The sequence below is a fragment of the Galeopterus variegatus genome, unplaced genomic scaffold (assembly GCF_000696425.1).
Source record: "Galeopterus variegatus unplaced genomic scaffold, G_variegatus-3.0.2 Scaffold256, whole genome shotgun sequence".
NCBI classification, from domain to species: Eukaryota; Metazoa; Chordata; class Mammalia; order Dermoptera; family Cynocephalidae; genus Galeopterus; species Galeopterus variegatus.
Genome location: NW_007726367.1, coordinates 191,038 through 210,866, shown reverse-complemented (window position 1 = coordinate 210,866; position 19,829 = coordinate 191,038). Strand labels below are relative to the sequence as shown.

At 51.3% G+C, this 19,829-nt stretch overlaps 1 protein-coding gene across 1 annotated transcript in view; it reads left to right on the top strand.

Annotated features, from left to right (window-relative positions):
- KIAA0556 (KIAA0556 ortholog) overlaps positions 1-19,829 on the top strand; it is a 171,901-nt gene that overhangs the window by 39,242 nt on the left and 112,830 nt on the right. Inside the window, exons 5-6 of the mRNA XM_008566623.1 lie at positions 410-507; positions 18,830-18,961. Coding sequence (XP_008564845.1) covers positions 410-507; positions 18,830-18,961 — 230 coding nt within the window. The remainder of the gene's footprint in view (positions 1-409; positions 508-18,829; positions 18,962-19,829) is intronic.

Genomic DNA, 19,829 nt, shown 5'->3' with positions numbered 1-19,829 from the left:
AGAGCAGATAACAGGATTCTCTGTACTTGGAGTACATTCATTCATTTAACAAATATCTCTCCTCTGCCCTCTTTTACACAAATGGTGACATATTGGATGTTTCCTGTACCTTGCTTCTATATTTTGGAGATTGTTCTTTGTATGTATAGATCTTCCTGATTTGTCTGTACACTATACACATTATTCCATGGTGTGGATGTACTGTGACTTATTTACACATTCCCTTTTTGCTGAGCTTTTAGCTTGTTTTCTGTTGTCTTGCTGCTACAAACAGCACTGCAGTGAATGTCCTCATACTCAAGACTTTGGACACAATGACATGCATTTTAGATATAAGTTACAAAGCAACCCATCAGTCTGAGCTTGTCATCAGCACTTCACCAGCCTCCTTCCCTCATCTCTGGTGCAGATTGTGGACAAAGGACCCTGTTTCGAGAAGCCGAAGAAGCCTTAAGACGCAATTCACGGACAGCCCCCACCAAAGTCCAGCGCCGAGGATGGCACCAGGTCTGGAAACCCAAGGCAGAGTCTAGACTATGTATGGTCCCAGCTCACACTTCAGAATTGGGAGTGTGGGGTGTTGTGGGAAGAGAAACATAGTCAGCATTTAAAGTCCTGGGGGCAGTAGGTGAGTCTGGCTGGGCACGGTAGCGATGCCCTTTCTGCACGTGGATCTGCCCTCTGGAGAGCCCGCTCTCTGCTGCATGGTCTTCCCTTCTGGATGGGCCACCCCAGCCCAACCGGGAGTGTAGGAAGGTCAGACTCTCAGCTCCATAATGATGATTTGTTCAAACAGCCATTTTTTTACTGAGTACCGGCTATGTGCCAGGCATGGTCTTAGATGCCGGGGAAACAGTGGGTGAGTGCAACAAAGTCCCCACCCCACAGAACTGAAACGCCACTGTGAGTGGCTGCTGACATGTTTTGAGCACCCACCCCAGGGACCAGGCGTGGGCTTGGCTCCTCTGTGACTCTGCTCCTCTGTCCTCACAGCAGACCTTGGGGCAAGTTCCAATGCCATCCTCTTTTTAGGGAGCTGAGGAGATGGATGCTTAGAAAAGTTCATGGGCTTTCCAAGGTCAATAGCTGAGAAGTGGCAGAATCAAGACACAAACCCAGACCTGTCACTGCAAGCTCTGTGTCCTTGCCCACACAGATTCTGCAGTTACTGATACCTTATCTGGGCCTAGTGGGTCTCTCTGGGAAGGTTTTAAAATATGGATGTTCCCACCCGCAGAGATTCTGACTCGGTGAGACTTGCGCAGTGGTTTGTTGTTGTTATTGTCATTGTTAATCTTGTGTTCACCAGGATTGGGAACTACTGCTGAAATAAAGCAAGCCGAAACACTGGGTACTGATCAAGGTTTATTAAAGAAAAGGAATCTATGGGGCTGCACTCAAAATGGAGAGCAGTAGCTGGGGCTGCCCTCAAAGTAGAGAGCAGCACCAGGCATCTGGATGGGAGAGCTTATATAGGCTGTAGGGCGCCAGGGCTGGCTGATGCAATTGAGGAGGAGCATTACACTAGTGCAGAAGCTCCACCTGGCTGATGCAACCGGGGTGGAAAATTGTGCCTGTGTGGAAGGCAAAAAGGGTTTCTATTTCACAGAAGTCGAGATGCTTCTCGTAAGGAAAAGAGGGTGGGGGCTGGCAGCCATTTTGTACTTGACCTTGCCTAAAATGGCACTGGTTATGTTCAAAACCTATCATTCCCGCCTTTTAAGTATAAGGAGAGGGGAAAAGGGACAGAGGTCTCTTTCTTCTGAAGCTATTTCCTGCTGAGAATGGACAGAGATCTTTGAAAAGAAGGAAAAATTATGTGGTGGGGTGTCGGTTTTGTGTTGGGAGGCTGTATTCTTCCGGGGAAGGGCTGCTGATTCTGAGGGGCTGATATCCTCCTCCCATGGAGTTCAGTGATCTTTTGGTTGGTAAAGGCTTGCATACATTCATGCAAGAAATTAGAGAAACACCAAAAGAGACAGGGACCAAAAAGTAGGATGAGTCCCAGCACAGTTAGGCGTCTGAGTAGGGGCATAAGCCAGGGTAGCCAAGGGGTTAAAAGCTGGGGCTGCCCCCAAGGTGTATTTGTGTCTTGCAACTCGGCGCTTGCTTTTAGATGTTTTAAGTTGTTTTGGATCACCCTAGACTCATTTACATAATAACAGCACTCCTCCCCCAAGAAGAAGCAGGTGCCTCCCTTCTTGGCTGTAAGGAGATCAAGAGCCCAACAGTTCTGTAAAGCAACTGTCGCGAGCGAGCGGACCTGTCGCTGGAGGGAGGAGATGCTATCTATCACTTGGTTCATGTCTTGATTTAGTTCTTCTGAGAGTTTTTGATAGAATTAAGAGGTGGTAGCAAGGCCCGCTACGCCAGTCCCAGTTGCAGTAAGGATCCCTGCCGCAATTAAAAGGGTAGAATTAGTGCCCTACAGGAGCGGGGGGCACTTCCTGAGAGGGGGACCAAAGTTAGTCCCAGTCCCATCTCCATCTCTCCATCTGTCAGGACAGTGATGTCAGGGACAAGCCAAAAGAATATGCAAGAAATCACGTTAGGGTGCAGGCAACGGGATAACGTAGTTTTTGTTTTTGTTTTTGTTTTTCCTTTTTGTCTTTTTTCGTGTCCGGCAACGGACCGCAACCCTCAGTGTCGCGCCCGGACCGGACTGGTACCGGCAACGGGCCGCAACCCTCAGTGTCGCGCCCGGACCGGACTGGTACCGGCAACGGGCCGCAACCCTCAGTGTCGCGCCCGGACCGGACTGGTACCGGCAACGGGCCGCAACCCTCAGTGTCGCGCCCGGACCGGACTGGTACCGGCAACGGGCCGCAACCCTCAGTGTCGCGCCCGGACCGGACTGGTACCGGCAACGGGCCGCAACCCTCAGTGTCGCGCCCGGACCGGACTGGTACCGGCAACGGGCCGCAACCCTCAGTGTCGCGCCCGGACCGGACTGGTACCGGCAACGGGCCGCAACCCTCAGTGTCGCGCCCGGACCGGACTGGTACCGGCAACGGGCCGCAACCCTCAGTGTCGCGCCCGGACCGGACTGGTACCGGCAACGGGCCGCAACCCTCAGTGTCCCGCCCGGACCAGACCGGGACCAGCAACGGGATCGCAACCCTCAGTGCTGCGCCCGTCCCTCGCTCAGCCAGTGAGCGGGAACCGGTCTATATGTGGGATCCGAACCCTCAGCGGGAGCGCCACCGCGCTCCCAAGCAGCGCACTGTAGCAGTGCGCCACCGGGCTGGCCCCAGGATAACGTAGTTTTACAAAGGAAATATATCCCAATTTTAGGGCATGAATGAGGAGGGGGTAAGTGAGTGGTAGCGCTACAATGGCTGGTGGTAGTGTTGGTGGTGTTAGTAAGGCAGAGTGTGGGCAGGCCCCGCACAACACTGACAGTCCCCAATGAGATGAAATTTGTAGAAACATTGTAGGCTGCATCGACAGGGAGGGGAGTGACCACAAAAAGTTTCTTGCAAAGTGGGAGATAGAGCCAGCATGTAGGGGAGGTGGAAAGTGTGGAAGTGTTGGAAGTTAAAAAGAGGTATGTTAGATTTAGGAGTTGCTCAACAGGTGATGGTGGTGGAGTGATAGGGGAAGATAGTGTGAGGGATGTTAAATTGAGTGTGGGTGGCCTGGGAATATAGAAATATTAAAAATGCTGATAAGGCCACCAGGGTTCCACCCCTACCCATCAAGCCGGAGTCCAGCGCACTGGGCTGAACTCCATCGGGAATGGGAAGGGTCTGGTATGTTTAACTTAATGGGAGTACAGGTTCCCTTACCACAAACAGCTGAAGCGGGAAGGTGCTGGAGCCAAGACTGACTATATCCCATGTAGGCCATGGGGCAGGACCAGTAGGGACAGTAATATTGGGAGGAGTCTATGCAGCTAGATGGTTGGTGGTATTTAAAGCAGAGTTACTTGTGTTCAGTCATATAAGACCGTTCCCAGTCAAGGGACCCACAGGAATCAGTGAGGAATGCCAAGGAAGTTGGGCTGCTGCTTATGGCAGAGCATGTGTCAAACTGGATGGAGACGGATGAGTCTCTCGGGGACCAGTCTGACTCATTGAGGACTGTCCCGTCAGCCCTGCGGACCTGGAACCTCCATATTACAGGTGAGTTGGAGCATTGAGATAGGAGAAAAAACAGCGGAAGGATACAGAGGGTCAGGGAGCCAAAAGAAAAGGAATAGAGGGTAACCTCGTCAGGGGTATAGTCGCAAAGGGCGCCCTGCCTGGCTTATTCAGTTACCCACTCAAGGATGTCGTCAACACTGGAGGTGGCAGGATGAGACCAATCTTGGAGCAGCTTTTGTATGAATGACATGCAGCGGGCCTGCAAGAGCGAAAGGATTTGGGGCTGCATAATGGGGTGGGGGGAAATATGGAGAAAGAAATCTAAAGCCTTTTCACAATTATGTTGTATAAAAGGATGAGTTAAGTTTGGGAGAGGAAGAGCTGGGGCTGTGAGGAGAGCAGTTTTTAATTACTAGAAAGGAAAATGAATGGGCTTTGTGGGATGTTAAAGTACTAGAGGTTGGAGGAGGCTCAGATAAGTCCTGAGCTAAGGCCTGGCCTAAAAGTGGGGCTATCCTGAAACCCCAGAGGCAGTACTGTCCAGGTGAGTTGTTGGGAATGACATGTATCAGGGTCAGTCCAAGTGAAGGCAAACAAGTTTTGACAGGTGGGGTGTAAGGGGTTGGAAAAAAAAGCACTTTTGATGGAAGGTGAAGAGGTGTCCCATACCAAAGGATTAACTTTGTTTGGGGGAAAGGGGCAGGTAGAGGTCTTAGAGGCCAGGTCTGGAGCAGCCTGTAGCAGGAATATTATAGTTGGAGATAAAGTGTTTGGGGTAAGGGCCAGCCCGGTGGCGCACTCGGTTGAGTGCGGCACTTGGGAGCGTGGCAGCGCTCCTGCCGAGGGTTCGGATCCCATATAGAGACCGGTCCGCTCACTGGCTGAGCGCGGTGCGGGCGCGACACCGAGGGTTGCGATCCCGTTACTGGTCACGAAAAAAGACAAAAAGGAAAAAAAAAAAGTGTTTGAGATAAGAGAAGCCCTGAGTTTGGAAAGAATGTCCCGTTCCAGTAAGGGGGTTGGGCATTGAGGCATTATTAAAAATTTCTTTGTGAATTGGGTGTGATGTAGGGTGCAGGAAAGGGGATGAGTGATCCGTGGGTGGTATTCTGATCCCATGACCCCCTACTATTGTGATATAGGATGGTGTTGTTGTTCCTGCATATTCAGGAAGGGTAGAGTAAGTGGCCCCTGTATCGATGACAAAAGAGATCAGTTTACCTGCTACAAGGCAAGTTACCCTGGGTTCATGCGTGGTGATCTTCGTGCAGGCCTCGGGCCCTGGGCATCGTCAGTCCTCCTCCTGAGCAAAACCAAGAAGCTCCAGTAGGGATGGCTGTGAAGCCAAAGGCTGTGAGTTGGGGACTGGGCCACTCCCTTTCTGGTAAGTGGGGCAGTCAACCCCCCAATGATTTGTCTGTTTGCAGTGAGGACAGGGCCCAGGATGGGGTCTGGGGTTAGGACAGGCCCATGCCCAGTGGCCTGGTTGACTGCATTTGAAGCAGTTCCCAGGTGGCTTGCCCCTAGAGGCAGCTGGCTTTGGAGTATGTGAACCCAGGATAGTATTAGCCAGGAGCTGGTATTTGGCCTGATCTCTTTTGTATTGATCCTTCTTCTCCTCCTCCCTATTGTTAAAGACCTTGAAAGTAGCGTTGAGGAGGTCTCGCTGGGTTGTATTTGGACCATCCTCAAGTTTTTTAGCTTTTTTCAAATATCAGGGGCTGATTGGGTAATAAAGTGAGAGTGTAACAGAACCATGCCTGCAGGGGAGTTTGGGTCTATATGTGTGTATTTATGTAAAGCCTCAGAGAGGTGGTTTAGGAACTCACTGGGATTTTCAGTGGATGTCTTTGTGATTTCTCTAAGCTTGTCATAATTGACTGACTTGTGAGTAGCCTTTTGGAGGCCGTGAAGTAGGTGTGTGATCATATTATCCCAGAGGTCCTGGTCCCTGTGGCCAGCCTGGTAGTCCCAATTTGGGTCCATGTGAGGGACGGCAACGGCTTCCACAGGCTGCCTATTATTTTGGGCATGTACCTCATCTGCCTGCTGTTGGGCAGTTACCCAGACCTGCTCCCTGTCTTCAAGGGACAGATATGTGTCTGGGTCGGATTGAAAGGATCCCAGTCGTTTTTCAATTTGGGAAAGGTCTGAAAGAGATAAAGAGACATGGACTCAGACAATTCCCTCCATCCCAGCTACTTCACATCAGGGGTATAAAGGAGCTGGAATTGAGGCAGGGTTGTCATCTGACAAAGGGGAAGAAGGAGAGGGGTTGGGTGGTTGAGGATGAGTGTCTCAAGACCAGGTATGGGGAGGAGAGGGAAGAGGTAAAGGGGCTGGTGAAAGATTTGGAGTGTAAGGAGGTGGTCGGGGAGCAGAGTGGTCTGATGGATCAAAAGATTGATCCATTCCTGGAAGGGGAGGTTGGGCATGAGCTAGGAGAATTTGAGATGTAGGACAGTTTTGACAAAGAGAAGGAGATGATCGGAGATAGAAGAAGGCTTGAACATAAGGAATCTCTGCAGCTTTGCTGTTCCGGTGACAAAAGTTGTCTAAATCTCTTAAGAGTTGCCAAATCAAAAGTGCCGTTTTCTGACCATTGGGATCCATTGTCTAGTTTGTATTTAGGCCAAACCTGATTGCAGTAGAAAATGAGGCGTTTGCACTTAATATCTCCCTGGAGGCCACGAGGTTGGCCAGGAAACAGCCCAGAGGTGTAGATCATGGAGGTTTGGATTGTGAGGATCCCATGTGAAGAGTGAGAAAGGAAACAAGCAGTCCTAGTAGAAGAGTGTCAACAAGGAGCATACTCGTTGTTGTGTACCTTCCTTTGCAAGAGGAGCCACCGGCTGGAGGAGCATCCTCCAATAGCCAGGGCAAGAGAGGGATTCCCTCAGCCAGGCGCCTGGTCTTCAGGAAGTAGACAGTAGTCGTAGAAAGTAGTCGGAGCAACCCATAGAAGTAGGATGGACCCACTGACTCACCCTGAATTGAGGCCAATGTTGGATGTGTTGGTCTTCAAACAGCAAGAGGAGAGAGTCCCGGAGGTACCCGGTTTGGCAGGTCCAGGTAGGGTAACTGGGGGCCAATCAACCCAAGAGGGGATCAGCCGAGGGTCCTGGCCAGGACCCTTCCCAGGTTTCAGCACCAAAATGAAAGAAAGCAAGCCAAAAGGCCGTGTACTGATCAAGCTTTATTAAAGAAAAGGAATCTGCTGGGCTGCACTCAAAATGGAGAGCAGCAGCCAGGGCTGCCCTCAAAGTGGAGAGCAGCACCAGGCATTGGGGTGGGAAAGCTTATAAAGGCTGTAGGGCGCCAGGGCTGGCTGATGCAATTGAGGAGGAGCATTACACTAGTGCAGAAGCTCCACCTGGCTGATGCAACCGGGGTGGAAAATTGCGCCTATGCAGAAGCCAAAAAGGGTTTCTATTTCACAGAAGTCACAAGGCTGCTCGTAAGGAAAAAAGGGCGGGGGCTGGCAGCCATTTTGTGCTTGGCCTTGCCTAAAATGGCACTGGTTATGTTCAAAATGTATCAACTGCCAGATAACATTTACACCATACCAGATGTATAAGTCTACAGTAAATTCTTATGTATGTTTTATCAGCACAGCTGGTCTTTACAGTAACCCTAAATGTCCTCAGTGTGTTGCTGAAGAAGTTGAGGCCCAGAGAGGCAAGGTGACTTGTTTAGAGCCACACAGCTACTAAGGGAAGAGGGTAGGATGGGATTTAAACTCTGGACCTGTGACTCCAAACCCAGGGGTCTTTCCACTTCCCCACAGAGAAAGTACCCCACAGACTTTTCAAGTCTGTGATTGAATGGGAAGGGGCTCCTGCCAGCTAACTCCTTATCTCCGTGCTGATGGGCAAGGCTTACAGGGCAGACAGCCTGGAGGCCTCCTTCTGTCCCCAGCAGTGAATGTTAATTTCTTGTTAATGAGGCCTTTCTCCACTTCTCACTTAAGACAGTTCTCCTAGTTGTTTTGAGTGCCTTCTATTACCAGGAGCCATATTTGTGTCTTAGACTGTGACTTAATGGCTAGCCCCAGAGTCTGTGCGATTTAAAAGACTTGGCCTAGGATTAATTAGCATCCCTCCTCAGTCTCTCCTGTGGTCCACACTTCACAGGGCCTAATCATGGCTAATTTCCTGGCTTCCTGATGCCATGAGGGCCATGATTGTCATTCTGCGCTGTCTCAGTCAGGGGTCAGTCAGTGCCTAACAACAAAGACCACTCTGGCTATTTTAAGCAGAAGGAATGCAGGGAGTCAGGTGTCTAGGAAATCCGTGGGCTGGCCTGAGGAGTGAGCTCTGGGGTGGGCCTCCAGGAATGTGCCCAGAAAGCACAGTCACTTAGCTCTGGCCTGCCAGAAGAGTTGCCACCAAGGACACAGTTGGGAAGGTGGGGATTAGCACCAGGAACACATCACCTTAGCCATGACCCAGGAAGCAGGAAGCCGCTGTCACAACTGTTGGCCTCAGCAGCCTGTTCCTGCTAGAAAACACTGCAAAGAAAGACCCTGCCCCATAGCCTGGCAAGCAGCATGGGATGTTGTTGGAAACCCTGCCACCTCCACAACTGTGCTCAGCACAGAAACAGCCACATCCCCTCCTCCCTTCACCTCACCCACTTTCCCTGTCTCATGTGAGGCCACCTGACTGGCTGAACCTAAATTGTACCCGGAACCCCAGCCAAAAGGGAGTCTAGGAAATGCAGCCTTTGGCTTTCTGGCTCCCACCAAACAGAAAGGCACCCTAGGAGAGTAAGTTGGTTGCTATGCCCTCCCAACACACACACACACACACACACACACACACACGAGTCCTATGGGCATCACCTCTTAGAAGTATAGAGGGGAGCACTCAGAAGAGGTGAGTGTGCTAGAAGGCATGCCATGGAAGAAATCGTCCATTAATTTAACAGAAACCAATTGGCACCAGCCAGGCACTGTGTGAGGAGGCTCTGGGGTTAAATCTAAGGCAGCTTACTTCCTGCCCTTGAAGTTCCTGCTGTGAAGACAAGGGGGCTGCTTAGCTGGGAGGGGACTGCTTCACATGTGTGGGGCCAGCCTGGTGGAGTCCAAAAGTTAACAACTTGAAGTCTGTGGGGCAAACTTGCCCTGACAATGTTTTTTGGACTCACACAGTTTGAAAAAGACTTTTAGTCATTTCCCAAAATTTAAATTTAAGAAAAAATTATATATAAAATATCTAGATTCCTACTTCCCTGGAAAGATCTGTTCCCCATGCTGGGTCATCCTCCTCCCATTGGGCAGCCAGCAGCAGGAGCCGAGTGGTGGCTGCCCCCTTTAGACAGGGCACAAGCCCTCCCATTTGCCACAGTCCCCACTACTCCCTTAGAGCCCCAGTGCTGAGGCTGGGTGGTAGCTGCAGTTTATCATCATGCTGGGGCTGCTGTTTCTCCTGCACCATATTTTCATTCCCCTCCTGGATCATTGGGGCATTTGAATCTGTGGCCCCTGAAGAGTGGAAGGGACTGGACTTTGGTCTGCTTCCTAGCTGTGTGTCCTGGAGCTGGTAATGTAACCTCTCTGAGTTTGGTTTCATCGTCAATAAAACCTCCCAGGGCAGCATGTATCACAGGGTGTCCATCAGCGGGGGCTGTCTGCTGCTTCAGCTGGGAGCACTTGGCGGCAAGTGATGGACAAGCCAGAGAAGTATTTAAGAACATAGACTCTGGGACCCAGCACCCTGGGTTCAAAGCCTTGGCTCCACTGCTTACCAGTGGTACAGACCTAGATAAGTTACTTACCCTCTCGGTGCCTGCTTCCTCATCCGGTATATGGTGTTGATAAGGGTACCTACCTCATAGAGTAGTTTCTAAGGACTGGATGAGCTTGTTTTGTATGGCACAGAAGAGGCAGTCCATAAATAGCACTGGCCGTTGTGATCAGCAAAGGGGCATGTGGTAAGGGTGACTTGGCTTGGAGATCTCAGAGCTCTTCCCTCTAGTGTTTTCCTCATTCAGGCCTTCATTCACTCTTGGAACATTTATTGAGCACCTACTAAATTTTGGACACATCAGTGCCGAGGTCAGTGAGCGAGGCAGGCTGGGTTTATGGGGAGTGGGTGGGAAGGCAGAGGACCAGAAGCAAGCAGTCCAGTCAATCAACACATGCTCTGAAGGAGACAGCCACAGCATGAGGCAGACAGTGTCTGGGGAAGAGTCACTTCAGCAAGGAGGGCAGGGAAGGAGGCCATCTGACTCACAGAGAACCACATCTGAGCCCAGACCTAGGTATTAGCTGGAGCCAGCCCCTGGGAAGATGTGCGGGGAGAGTGTCCCAGGTGGAGAGCACAGGGAGGGCAAAGGCAATGGGAAGGGGCTGAGAAGAGGCAGGGGTGGCCATTGCACAGGGAATAGGGGCTGTATCACACAGGGCTTAGAAGACTGCCAGAAAGAGTATGGATTTCACCAGCTGCTGTGTGCAGAAAGGACTGCCCACAGGGGCAGGTGGCTGCGGGAGGCCCAAGTGCAGGCTTTAAGGCAGGCTCCTTTCTCTCTACCAGCCTCCTGCCACCCCCTACTGTGACCTCTGTTTCTTGTCCCCTACCTTCTGCTGACTCATAACTTCAGCGTTCACCTGACCCACCGCACTCCTCCATTGCACAGCTTTTCCCCTCAGCATTCCTTAGTTGAAATTTTCCCAGGGAGAGACCATCTGAATCTCCCAGCCTGTCTTTGTTACCCGGGTCCTGGTCTAGACTGCAAGCTAGGTTGGCCTGGACCAGGTGCCTGCTCCTGCCTCCCACGGCTGTGACTAGAGTTGGGGGCTGGGTCACCTGATGCAAATCCCACCTGCGCTGCAGCTGCGCCTTAGGCAAGAGCTGTGGATCCTGTAGCTTCTCATCAAGGAAGGTGTAATGGGACAGTAAATTCACTCGCTGTGCCAACCACATTATTATTACTGCCATGTGGAAGAGGGAGTGGATTGGTTTCCTTTGGCCCCAAGAAGCAGAGTTAAGTTGAAAGTTTCTCTATGGTAGAAAGCCCATAGAGACAGAGTTTGGGGTCCATAGGACAGAGAGGAAGACAACCTCTCTATCCTAACATTTGGATGGGCTCTGCCATCCTTGGAGGCAGCCAGAGGTGGGCAGAGTGGTCAAGGTAGCAAAGTTGTCAATGGCCAGTTCTCAGAAGCCACCCCATCAGCAGAGGGAGCACAGCCCTCTCCCAGTCTTGGGGTTTCTCCCATACAGTGATGCCCCGTCCTCTGCACTCTCCCACTGGCTGGCTTGCCGAACTTCCTATGTTTCCCTGAAACTCTCTTGAGCCAGGCATCCCATTTCCACTGACCAGGCCCTACACATTCCCCTCTCCCAGTAAAGTAGATTTCCCTTATGTCTCTTCTTATTGTCTTGCCCAGCAATAAAGAAGCACCCCGGACAGAAGGGGTTGCCTCAGTGCACAGGCCTGAGGATCCCTCAGCCAGATGGTCACAGGGTCATCCAAACGCTGACCGAAAGGCTATAAAACCCTGTCAAGACTGCTTCTGGAGGCTCAGGGAGGGTGACAGCAATGGCCGTGCTGGGTTTCTGAGCTGCCATCCCTGGTGGAATGGGCTGGTGTTGATGTATATGGGCTCTGGTTCATACTGTCCTTTTTTCCCCACCATACCTAGGCCTTAGATCTTTGTGCTGCTACCAGTGGATTAAGATTTATGGCTTTCTCAGTCTTGTAATACTTGGGTGGACAGCGGCCTAATCAACAGAGCCATCGTTTACCAAAATGCTGTCAGATTTGATGAACGTCATCTGCTCTCAGCATTAAATTGGTGGTGAAGGGATTGGCCTTCCAGCAATTTACTGTGGGGTGGGCTTTTCCTAAAGGTCTTGAAAGCAAGTTCATTGTGATTGTTAAAGTGGAGGCTTTGCTCTCATTCAGCTGCCATATCCGGTATCCTGTTGTGACTTAGGCAGCTGCAGCACCTCCAGAAAAGCTCACAAGTGAAGATGGGCAGTGTCGGGGGCCCTTTCCTTTGTTTATACTCTTTCTGAGTCTGAAGCCCCTGCAGTGAGGACAGTAAATGAAACTACCCATAAAGCAGCAGCCTTTGCGGTTACCTTGCACAACACGCACTGTCAGAGCGTCAAGCGCTGTTGTTTGTAAGAGATCCAGACAAATCTGGGAAGAGCACATCAGGTGAGGTCGACCTGCTCCACACCCCAGACCTGCTTTGGCAGGATTTTCAGAGCTCTCCTGCTCTAGAGGGAGCCATTTACATGTCACACCCCTGCACAGCCAGAGGGGCAGCCTCCACCTTGCTTTTTTCTACCTGACAAAAAGCTTTCACATGCACCTCTTAGAACGCTTTGCTACGTGGGGCAGCGGGTACATGCAGATAACTCTGGGCCTGTACTGGGCTGAGTATGAAACGAGCCAGCTTGAGCTGGCAAGCAAGGGTGTCTGGGTATCGGGGCTTTTCAATCCTCCCGTGTATGAGTGATACTGCACAGGTCTACCCAGGTCTCGGGCTGCAAGTAGGCAGGGAAGCAGCCACTTGGAAATACCCACTCCAGGTATTAACAGCCAGGAGCACAGGCATCATCCCATGCAAGGGCATGAAGGTGGGAGGCAGGGAGCATGCGCAGCCTGGGGACTGGACAGGAACATGCCAGCCTGGGTACGGTGGCAGAGGAGCCTCCCTGGGGCTGGGGGCGGAGAGCAGGCCAGATGGAGGGACTATTTATTCCCCTCTCTGCCACCCACTCAGCATTAGAAACTCTTTCTGGACCACATTAACTTTGTCACAAGTTGCTTCATAAACGCATTCTTACATGCTGTGTGCCCTGCGAACTCCTTGAGGGCAGGGCATTGGTTTTTAATTTTGGGGGATTCTCGCCTTGTTTCTGGAACCTCGTATGCAGCCAGTGCTCAGTAAGGACTTGCTGATTAAGTGTCAACTGGAAACGTGAAATCTTGGCAAAGCGAGTGGAGGTGCTAAGCGGAGATGGGAAAACCTCAGAAGAGGGAGACCCGCCTGGGCTCTCTCCTGCTAGAATGCTGCAACTCTTTCTTACATCTTTTGGTTCAAATCAGGTACATTCAGGCACGGCTTGGCCCAGGAGCTCAATGTAACAGGACTCGTTCTCTATCTCCCAACTCTGCTTGGCCCATGTGCCCCATGTGGTGCCCAGATAGCCACCAGCAGCTCCCCGCTTACATGCCGTTTGCTATTACATCTCTTCAGCTCCCCTAAACCAGTTGCACAATCATTGTGGGCCAAGGCGATGTCATGCTCTGATTGGCCAGACCTGGGTCCCATGCCCCATCCACCCCGGGTGGGGGGACTCAGTTCCACCTAAACCACTTGAATTGGGGACACGGAGAGGGGAAGATTTTCCACAAGAAAATTAGGGTGCTTTTGGGCCGGCCCGGTAGCGCACTGCTACAGTGTGCCGCTTGGGAAGCGTGGCGGCGCTCCCGCCGAGGGTTCAGATCCCACATACAGACCGGTTCCCGCTCACTGGCTGAGCGAGGAGCGGGGGCAACACCGAGGGTTGCAATCCCGTTGCCGGTCCCGGTCCGGTACGGGCGCGACACTGAGGGTTGTGATCCATTGCCGGTCACGAAAAAAAAGACAAAAAAAAAAATTAGGGTGCTTTTACCAGAAGACAGGGGGATGCATACTGGATGGCACAAACAAGGTGTCCACCATGAAGCCTCAAAGATCTCCTGATCTTGTGCTATTCACGTTTTAATGTGTGTATAAATCACCTGGGGTCTTATTAAAACTCAGGTTCTGATTTCTAGAGCTGAGGTGGGGTCTGGAATTTTGCATTTCTCACAAATTCTAGGATAGGCCAATGCTGCTGGTCCATGGACCACACTTGGAGTAGCAAGGCCATAGTCTAGGCCCTTCCCTTTCTAAATAAAGGACCAGAGACCCATAGAGGGGCCAAGTGCACCCCAGACCCCAGCTGGTACTGCGGAGTCAGCTCCTCCTCAGGCCTGGTGCCCAGCGGTCCTCTCCTGAGCTGTCTCCCTCCCTGCTCTGTCACACAGGCTCCTCCCCAGCTGTAAGGCCTCCTAGCATCTGGATGTTGCTGAGTGGTTTCTGCGGAGGAGGGCGGAGTGCACTCTCCCCGCAGGTACCATGGAAAACCCATCTCAGAGGGGAACTTCAGAGCCTTCACAGCTTTGTCCAGGCCTAGGCAAGAAAGCCTCCAGGAATTTCCTAGCCTGGAGGCGCCCAGTTTTATTGTGTTCCATGTGGCACTTTCCCTCCATAGACCCCACCACTGACACTAACATGTGCTCCTCCGAGAGCAAGTTGACAGAGCCCAGGAGGAAGCCGTGCCACATGGAACCGGAGCCCAGGGCAGTGAGGCAGAGGGTGGAGAGCGAGGCAGTGGGTGGGGTGGGGTAAGGTGGAGGGGATGTGCAGTCCCAGAAATAGCACGGGGAACCCAGAGCCCAGGTAGGGCCTCACAACGTGACCCAATGTCCTTTAGGAGCAATATGTCCCATAGCACCTCCCCTCTGCACCCCATTCTCTCAGGAAGACTCCTTAGCTGCCTTTTTTCAGCCCCTTAAACTCTCCCACTATTTTCCTCAAATGATCTATAGCTCAGCCCCTGCCTCCTTTTTTGTGTGTTAGATATTCTCAGGAAATTCTCTAATCCTCCTGTTCTCTCCAAAGGCCACTGTAGCCCAGACGGCTCTTTTATTCGTCATATGCCTCCTGAGGGCAGCATGGCGTGGTGATTCAGAACAGGGTTGGTGGGCAAACTATAGCCCTCAGACCAAATCCAGCCTCAGCCTGTTTTTGTAAATAAAGTGTTGTTGGAATACAGCCACACCCATTTATTTAGGCATTGGCTATGGCTGCTTTCTTGTGACAGAGACCGAATGGCATGCAAAGCCTAAAATATTTACTCTCTGGCCCTTTACAGGAAATGTTAGCCCATGCCTGGTTTACAGTCAAGCCTCTGATTAGGCTTCCTAGCCTTGGGCAAGCGGCTTGCATCCTTGAGCCTCGGTTTCCTCCTGGGATTGTTATAAGAACTAAATGAGTGAGTTCACCTGAAGCTCTTGGAGTGGCACCTATTCTGCATTAAGTGACATGGCACCCAGTGTGAAGGTGCTGACAGGGTCAGGGCACAGGGCAGTGTGAACTTGGATCAGAAAGGAGTTTTGGGGCCGGCCCGGTGGCGCACTGCTACAGTGCGCCGCTTGGGAGCGCAGTGGTGCTCCCGCCGAGGGTTCGGATCCCACATACAGACCGGTTCCCGCTCACTGGCTGAGCGAGGTGCGGGCACAACACCGAGGGTTGCGATCCCGTTGCCGGTCCGGTCCGGGCGCGACACTGAGGGTTGCGATCCGTTACCGGACACGAAAAAAGACAAAAAAGGAAAAAAAAAAAAGAAAGGAATTTTGTCCTAACTTACTGAGAGTCCTGTAGGGCAATAAGGCTCCCACGTGATTTTCTTCATCATCATGACAGTGGCTACATTTATTAAGCACGTGGGGCTGTTGAATCTTACAGGGGGTGAAAGGTTCTAACTCCAGTGCATAAGGGGAAATGTGTGGCCTAAATTACCCTTGAGTATCCCTGAGCTGGGCCAGAGTCAGTACACGTGGCCCTGTGTCCTCTTCCATCTTTCAGTGGCTGGACCCAGTCTAGGGAGAGGCAAGCGAGGCACCTTGTGCATAATGTCTAAGGAGGCCTCCTGCTCAGATTTGTGCCACTGCAGGTCGGCTCCCGAGAGAGGCCACCCAGCCCCAGCCCTGCTCAGAATCCAGTACAGCCACCCTTACCTCCAGCCTTGGAACAGGTGGCAGTTTCCCAGGTGACTACCAGATGGTGTAGGTGACTTGCTTTTAGGGGCCACATTGAATGAAACATACACCCGAGGGGAGGTCTGGCCACCTGTGTAGAGTTGACACCGTGTCAACAGGTGCAGCCCCACTGTGCTGTGTGCCAGAGCCCCACGCCTGGGGCTCAGCCTGCATCCCTGATGGCATCCTTGCCACAGCTCTATGATGCAGGTGTTCTGAGTGCTGTCTTAATAGATGTGGAAACTGGTGCTCAGGGAAGTTGGGTGACTTGCCCGAGGTCATGCAGGGAATAAGCCTCAGAGTTCCAGGAATCAAACCAGTCTGCCTGAGTTAGAACCCTTGTCCTTCACTTCGCATGAGCAACTGTAATATAACCACAAAAATGGCAAGTGCCTGAAGGAGGGCTGTCAGCTGGGATTGAGTTCAGCTGCAGGTAACAGCAGCTGGACCACTATGGCTCATCAACTGCTTTTGATGTTTTTTCTCTCTCATGAACAAGGCATTTGGAGGCAAGAGCTGGTAGGATGTGTGGATGATGATGCTACCAGAAACCCAGGTTCCTTCTCTTTTTCCATTGGGCCATCCTTAGTGTGGGGCTTTCTTCCTTATGCTCACAGGATGGCTGCTCTAACATCCCATCTGCATTCCAATCAGGAAGAAGGGTCCTGTATCCACTGAGTCTGTCCTGATTACCAGGAAGACAGGAGTTTTCTCAGAAGCTCCACTCTGTAGACTTCACCCGCTGCATTGTCACACCTGGATCACATGGCCATCCCTAGCTGCAAGGGCCTTGTATTAGTCCATTTTTGTATTGCTATAACAGAATACCTGAGACTGGGTAATTTATAAGGAAAAGAGGTTTATTTGGCTTACAATTCTGAGACAGCTGCATCTGGCACAGGCTTCAGACTGCTTCTACACACAGTGGAAAACGGCAGGACAGCCAGTGGGTATAAGCAGATCACATGGCAAGAGGAAGCAAAAGAAAGAGAGGTAGGTGCCAGGGTCCTATAAACAACCAGCTCTTGCAGGAACTAATAAAGTGAGAACTCACTCACTATCCCCAACCCCCAGGGAGAACATTAATCCATTCATGAGGGTTCCACACCCATGACTCAGCTCCCAACAGTACCACATTGAGGATCAGATTTCCACATGAGTTTTGCGGGGACAACACATCTGGACTCCATCAGGCCTCCAGCAATGTGACCATCTTCGTGGGACATGTGGCTGCCTCAGCAGAATCAGGCAGCAGACAGATACTGGGTAGGCAGAGAGCAGTGTCTCCAAAGCAAGGTAGGTTTTGGATACATGGAGAAGACTTGGAAGAGTGGCATTAAGATTGGGAGAACAGCACAAGCAAATGCACAGAGGTGGGAGAGTTTAGGAAACAGGTGACAGTCAAGACTCTGTTACAAGTAACATAAATCCTATTCACATTATCTTAAGCAAAAAGAAAGTTTCAGTAGGGCTTGCTTCAGGTGCAGCTGTATTCAGGCATTCTAAACAAATCCATCAGGACACTGCTTCAGCCTCTTAGCTGTGTTTCTGTGCTAGGGCCAGAGTGATCCCCAGCAGCTGCTGGAAGACTTCCCTTTAGCTCAGCATCCCTGTAGGAAGACAGCACCTCCTCCCCCAACTCTAACAGGATTCCAACAGAAATCCCAGGGCTGTTTTCCTTGGCTGCCTTAGGTCCATTTTAGTCCCTGAACCAGCTGGCCAGGGCATGTTGTAAGGGGTGGAATGGGCTGATTGGCCAGGCCTGCCTCACATTCCCACCCTTGGGCCACACATGGGTTGGGAAAGAGGGGGACAAGCCCCAGAGAAAAACAAGGGAGGCATTTCCTGAAGGTCAGGGCATGGATGCTGGACTGACAAAGCTGCAGACCCTTGGGGCCCAGGAAGCAGTTGTTTGGCCGAATTGTCAGATGTGTGGAAAGAGGCCAGACTGCAGGGAACTTTGCATGCCAGGTATATGGGTTAAGGTACAGGTTTGGCTGCTCTGACAGGGAGACCCAAATAACAGTGGATGGACAACAAGAAAGCTGATGTCTCTCTAATGGGAGAAGTCACGCTTATGCCAAGACATCATCGAGTAACCCAGGCAGCCAGTTTTGTTGCTCCTCCATCCTCCAGATGTGGCCTTCCTCCCTATAGCGCCAGGCAGCTCCACCCCACCCCCATGTTCCAGCTGGCGGGAAAGGGAGCGGGGCAAGGGAAGGCTAGCCCCTTCCCTTTAAGAACACAACCTGGAAGATGCAGCACACCTCCCTGCCTCCTGGCCGTACCTCGTTAACCAGAATGTGTTCACATGGTCCCTCCTCACTGCAGAGAAGGCTGGGAATGCCACATGCACATCTGGATCTCCATACAAGAGAGGAAGGGAGAATGGCCACTGAGGGACAGCCTGCAGTCTGCTACACTAGGCCAAGAGTTTGTTTCCAGACAAGGAGTTTGTTTCCAAGGAGGATGGTCCAAGAAATGCAAGAAGAAAGAGAGGCCCCACTACACAAAGTTTCTGCAGTCCGAAAAGCTCGGGAAGTGTTTCATGCTGTATTTCATTTTAGGATATCCACAGTGTGTATCTGTGCAGGCCAGGGATCATAAAGCCCTTTCTGAGAGGTTGAACACCTGCTAAAATTCTACTGATAAATAATTTCAAGGCGAAAAGTGATTTAAACAAATTGTCCTGAGCACACTTTGGGCAGTAGGAACCAGTAGAGACTTTAGAGCAGAGATGGCGTGGCCCATCCAGCACGGGCCTTACAGGACAGACATTGGACCAGCGTTCATCATAGCATGACCACCCTTGCATGCAGGCATACCACCAGCAGAATCTAATTCCTGCACCCACCCCTCCAGTGCTAGTCCTTGCCCCAGAGGAATAAAGATGTTTATTCCACCAGATCTGAAAAGGTCTGAATTTTTGTTTCTAGAAATCTGTGCAGATCAGAACAGAAGCTGGCCCACGGCTCCACATCGGACCTCCTCTGGACTATTCTGAAGATTTTGAGCTGTGTGGGGATGAGACTGTCGAGGCAAAGGACTCTTCTGGGGATCGTCCACAGGTAGGAATTGGCCTCAACCTTATGCTCAGGGCTCCTGAAGGACAATGAGGCTCAGTGCAATGGTGGCAGTTGGTGGCTCTTGGAGGCACTTTCTTACCATTATTTACCCCATTCTACACTCACCCCTGCATTACTTCACTCCTGTGTTCATTTCACACAGTAAGCACAAAGCATGTGCTAGACACCCTGAGTCCCAAGGTTGGGAAGACTGGTGTTTGACCTGACAGAGTCAATAGCATCTGATCCGTCTACAGCGAGAACCAGTAGAGAGGTGGGGGCAGAGCACAGCAGTAACAGAGGAGGGAAATATCCAGGAAGTCTTCCCAGAGGGGTAACATTTTCACTGGGTCCTAAAAGCTGGGGAAGTTTGGGGAGCAAGGAGGTGAGGCCAGAGCTGATAGCCTGCCTGCATGTGTATATGTGCACCTGCTAAATATTTTGAATATTACCCCTTTGGGCAGCAGAAACCATGCATGTAAACACCCACACACCCATGTGGCTGTAGCTCAAAGTTCAAGTCAGTGCAGCAGCTGATGAGTTGACAATGGGGCGTTTTACATCCCTTCCTCAAATTGCTATTTTATTTTTAAAATCCTGTGAACTGCGATAGTACAGCCCTGTCTTTCCTTCAACAGTCATTTGTCAGGAACCTATTACTGAGCATTGGCTCTGTCCTGAGTGCCAGAGATACAGAAATGAGCAAAATGGATAAGGTGCCATTCTCAAGCAACTTATGTTCCAGAGGGGAGACAAACAATAAAGAAAAAAGTGAGAAATAAATGATGAGAACATTCCAGGCATCAATAAGTTAGTTCTCTGAAGAAATCAGAAGAGGGAAAAGGGACCATTGGCTGGGGTGGAGAGGAGA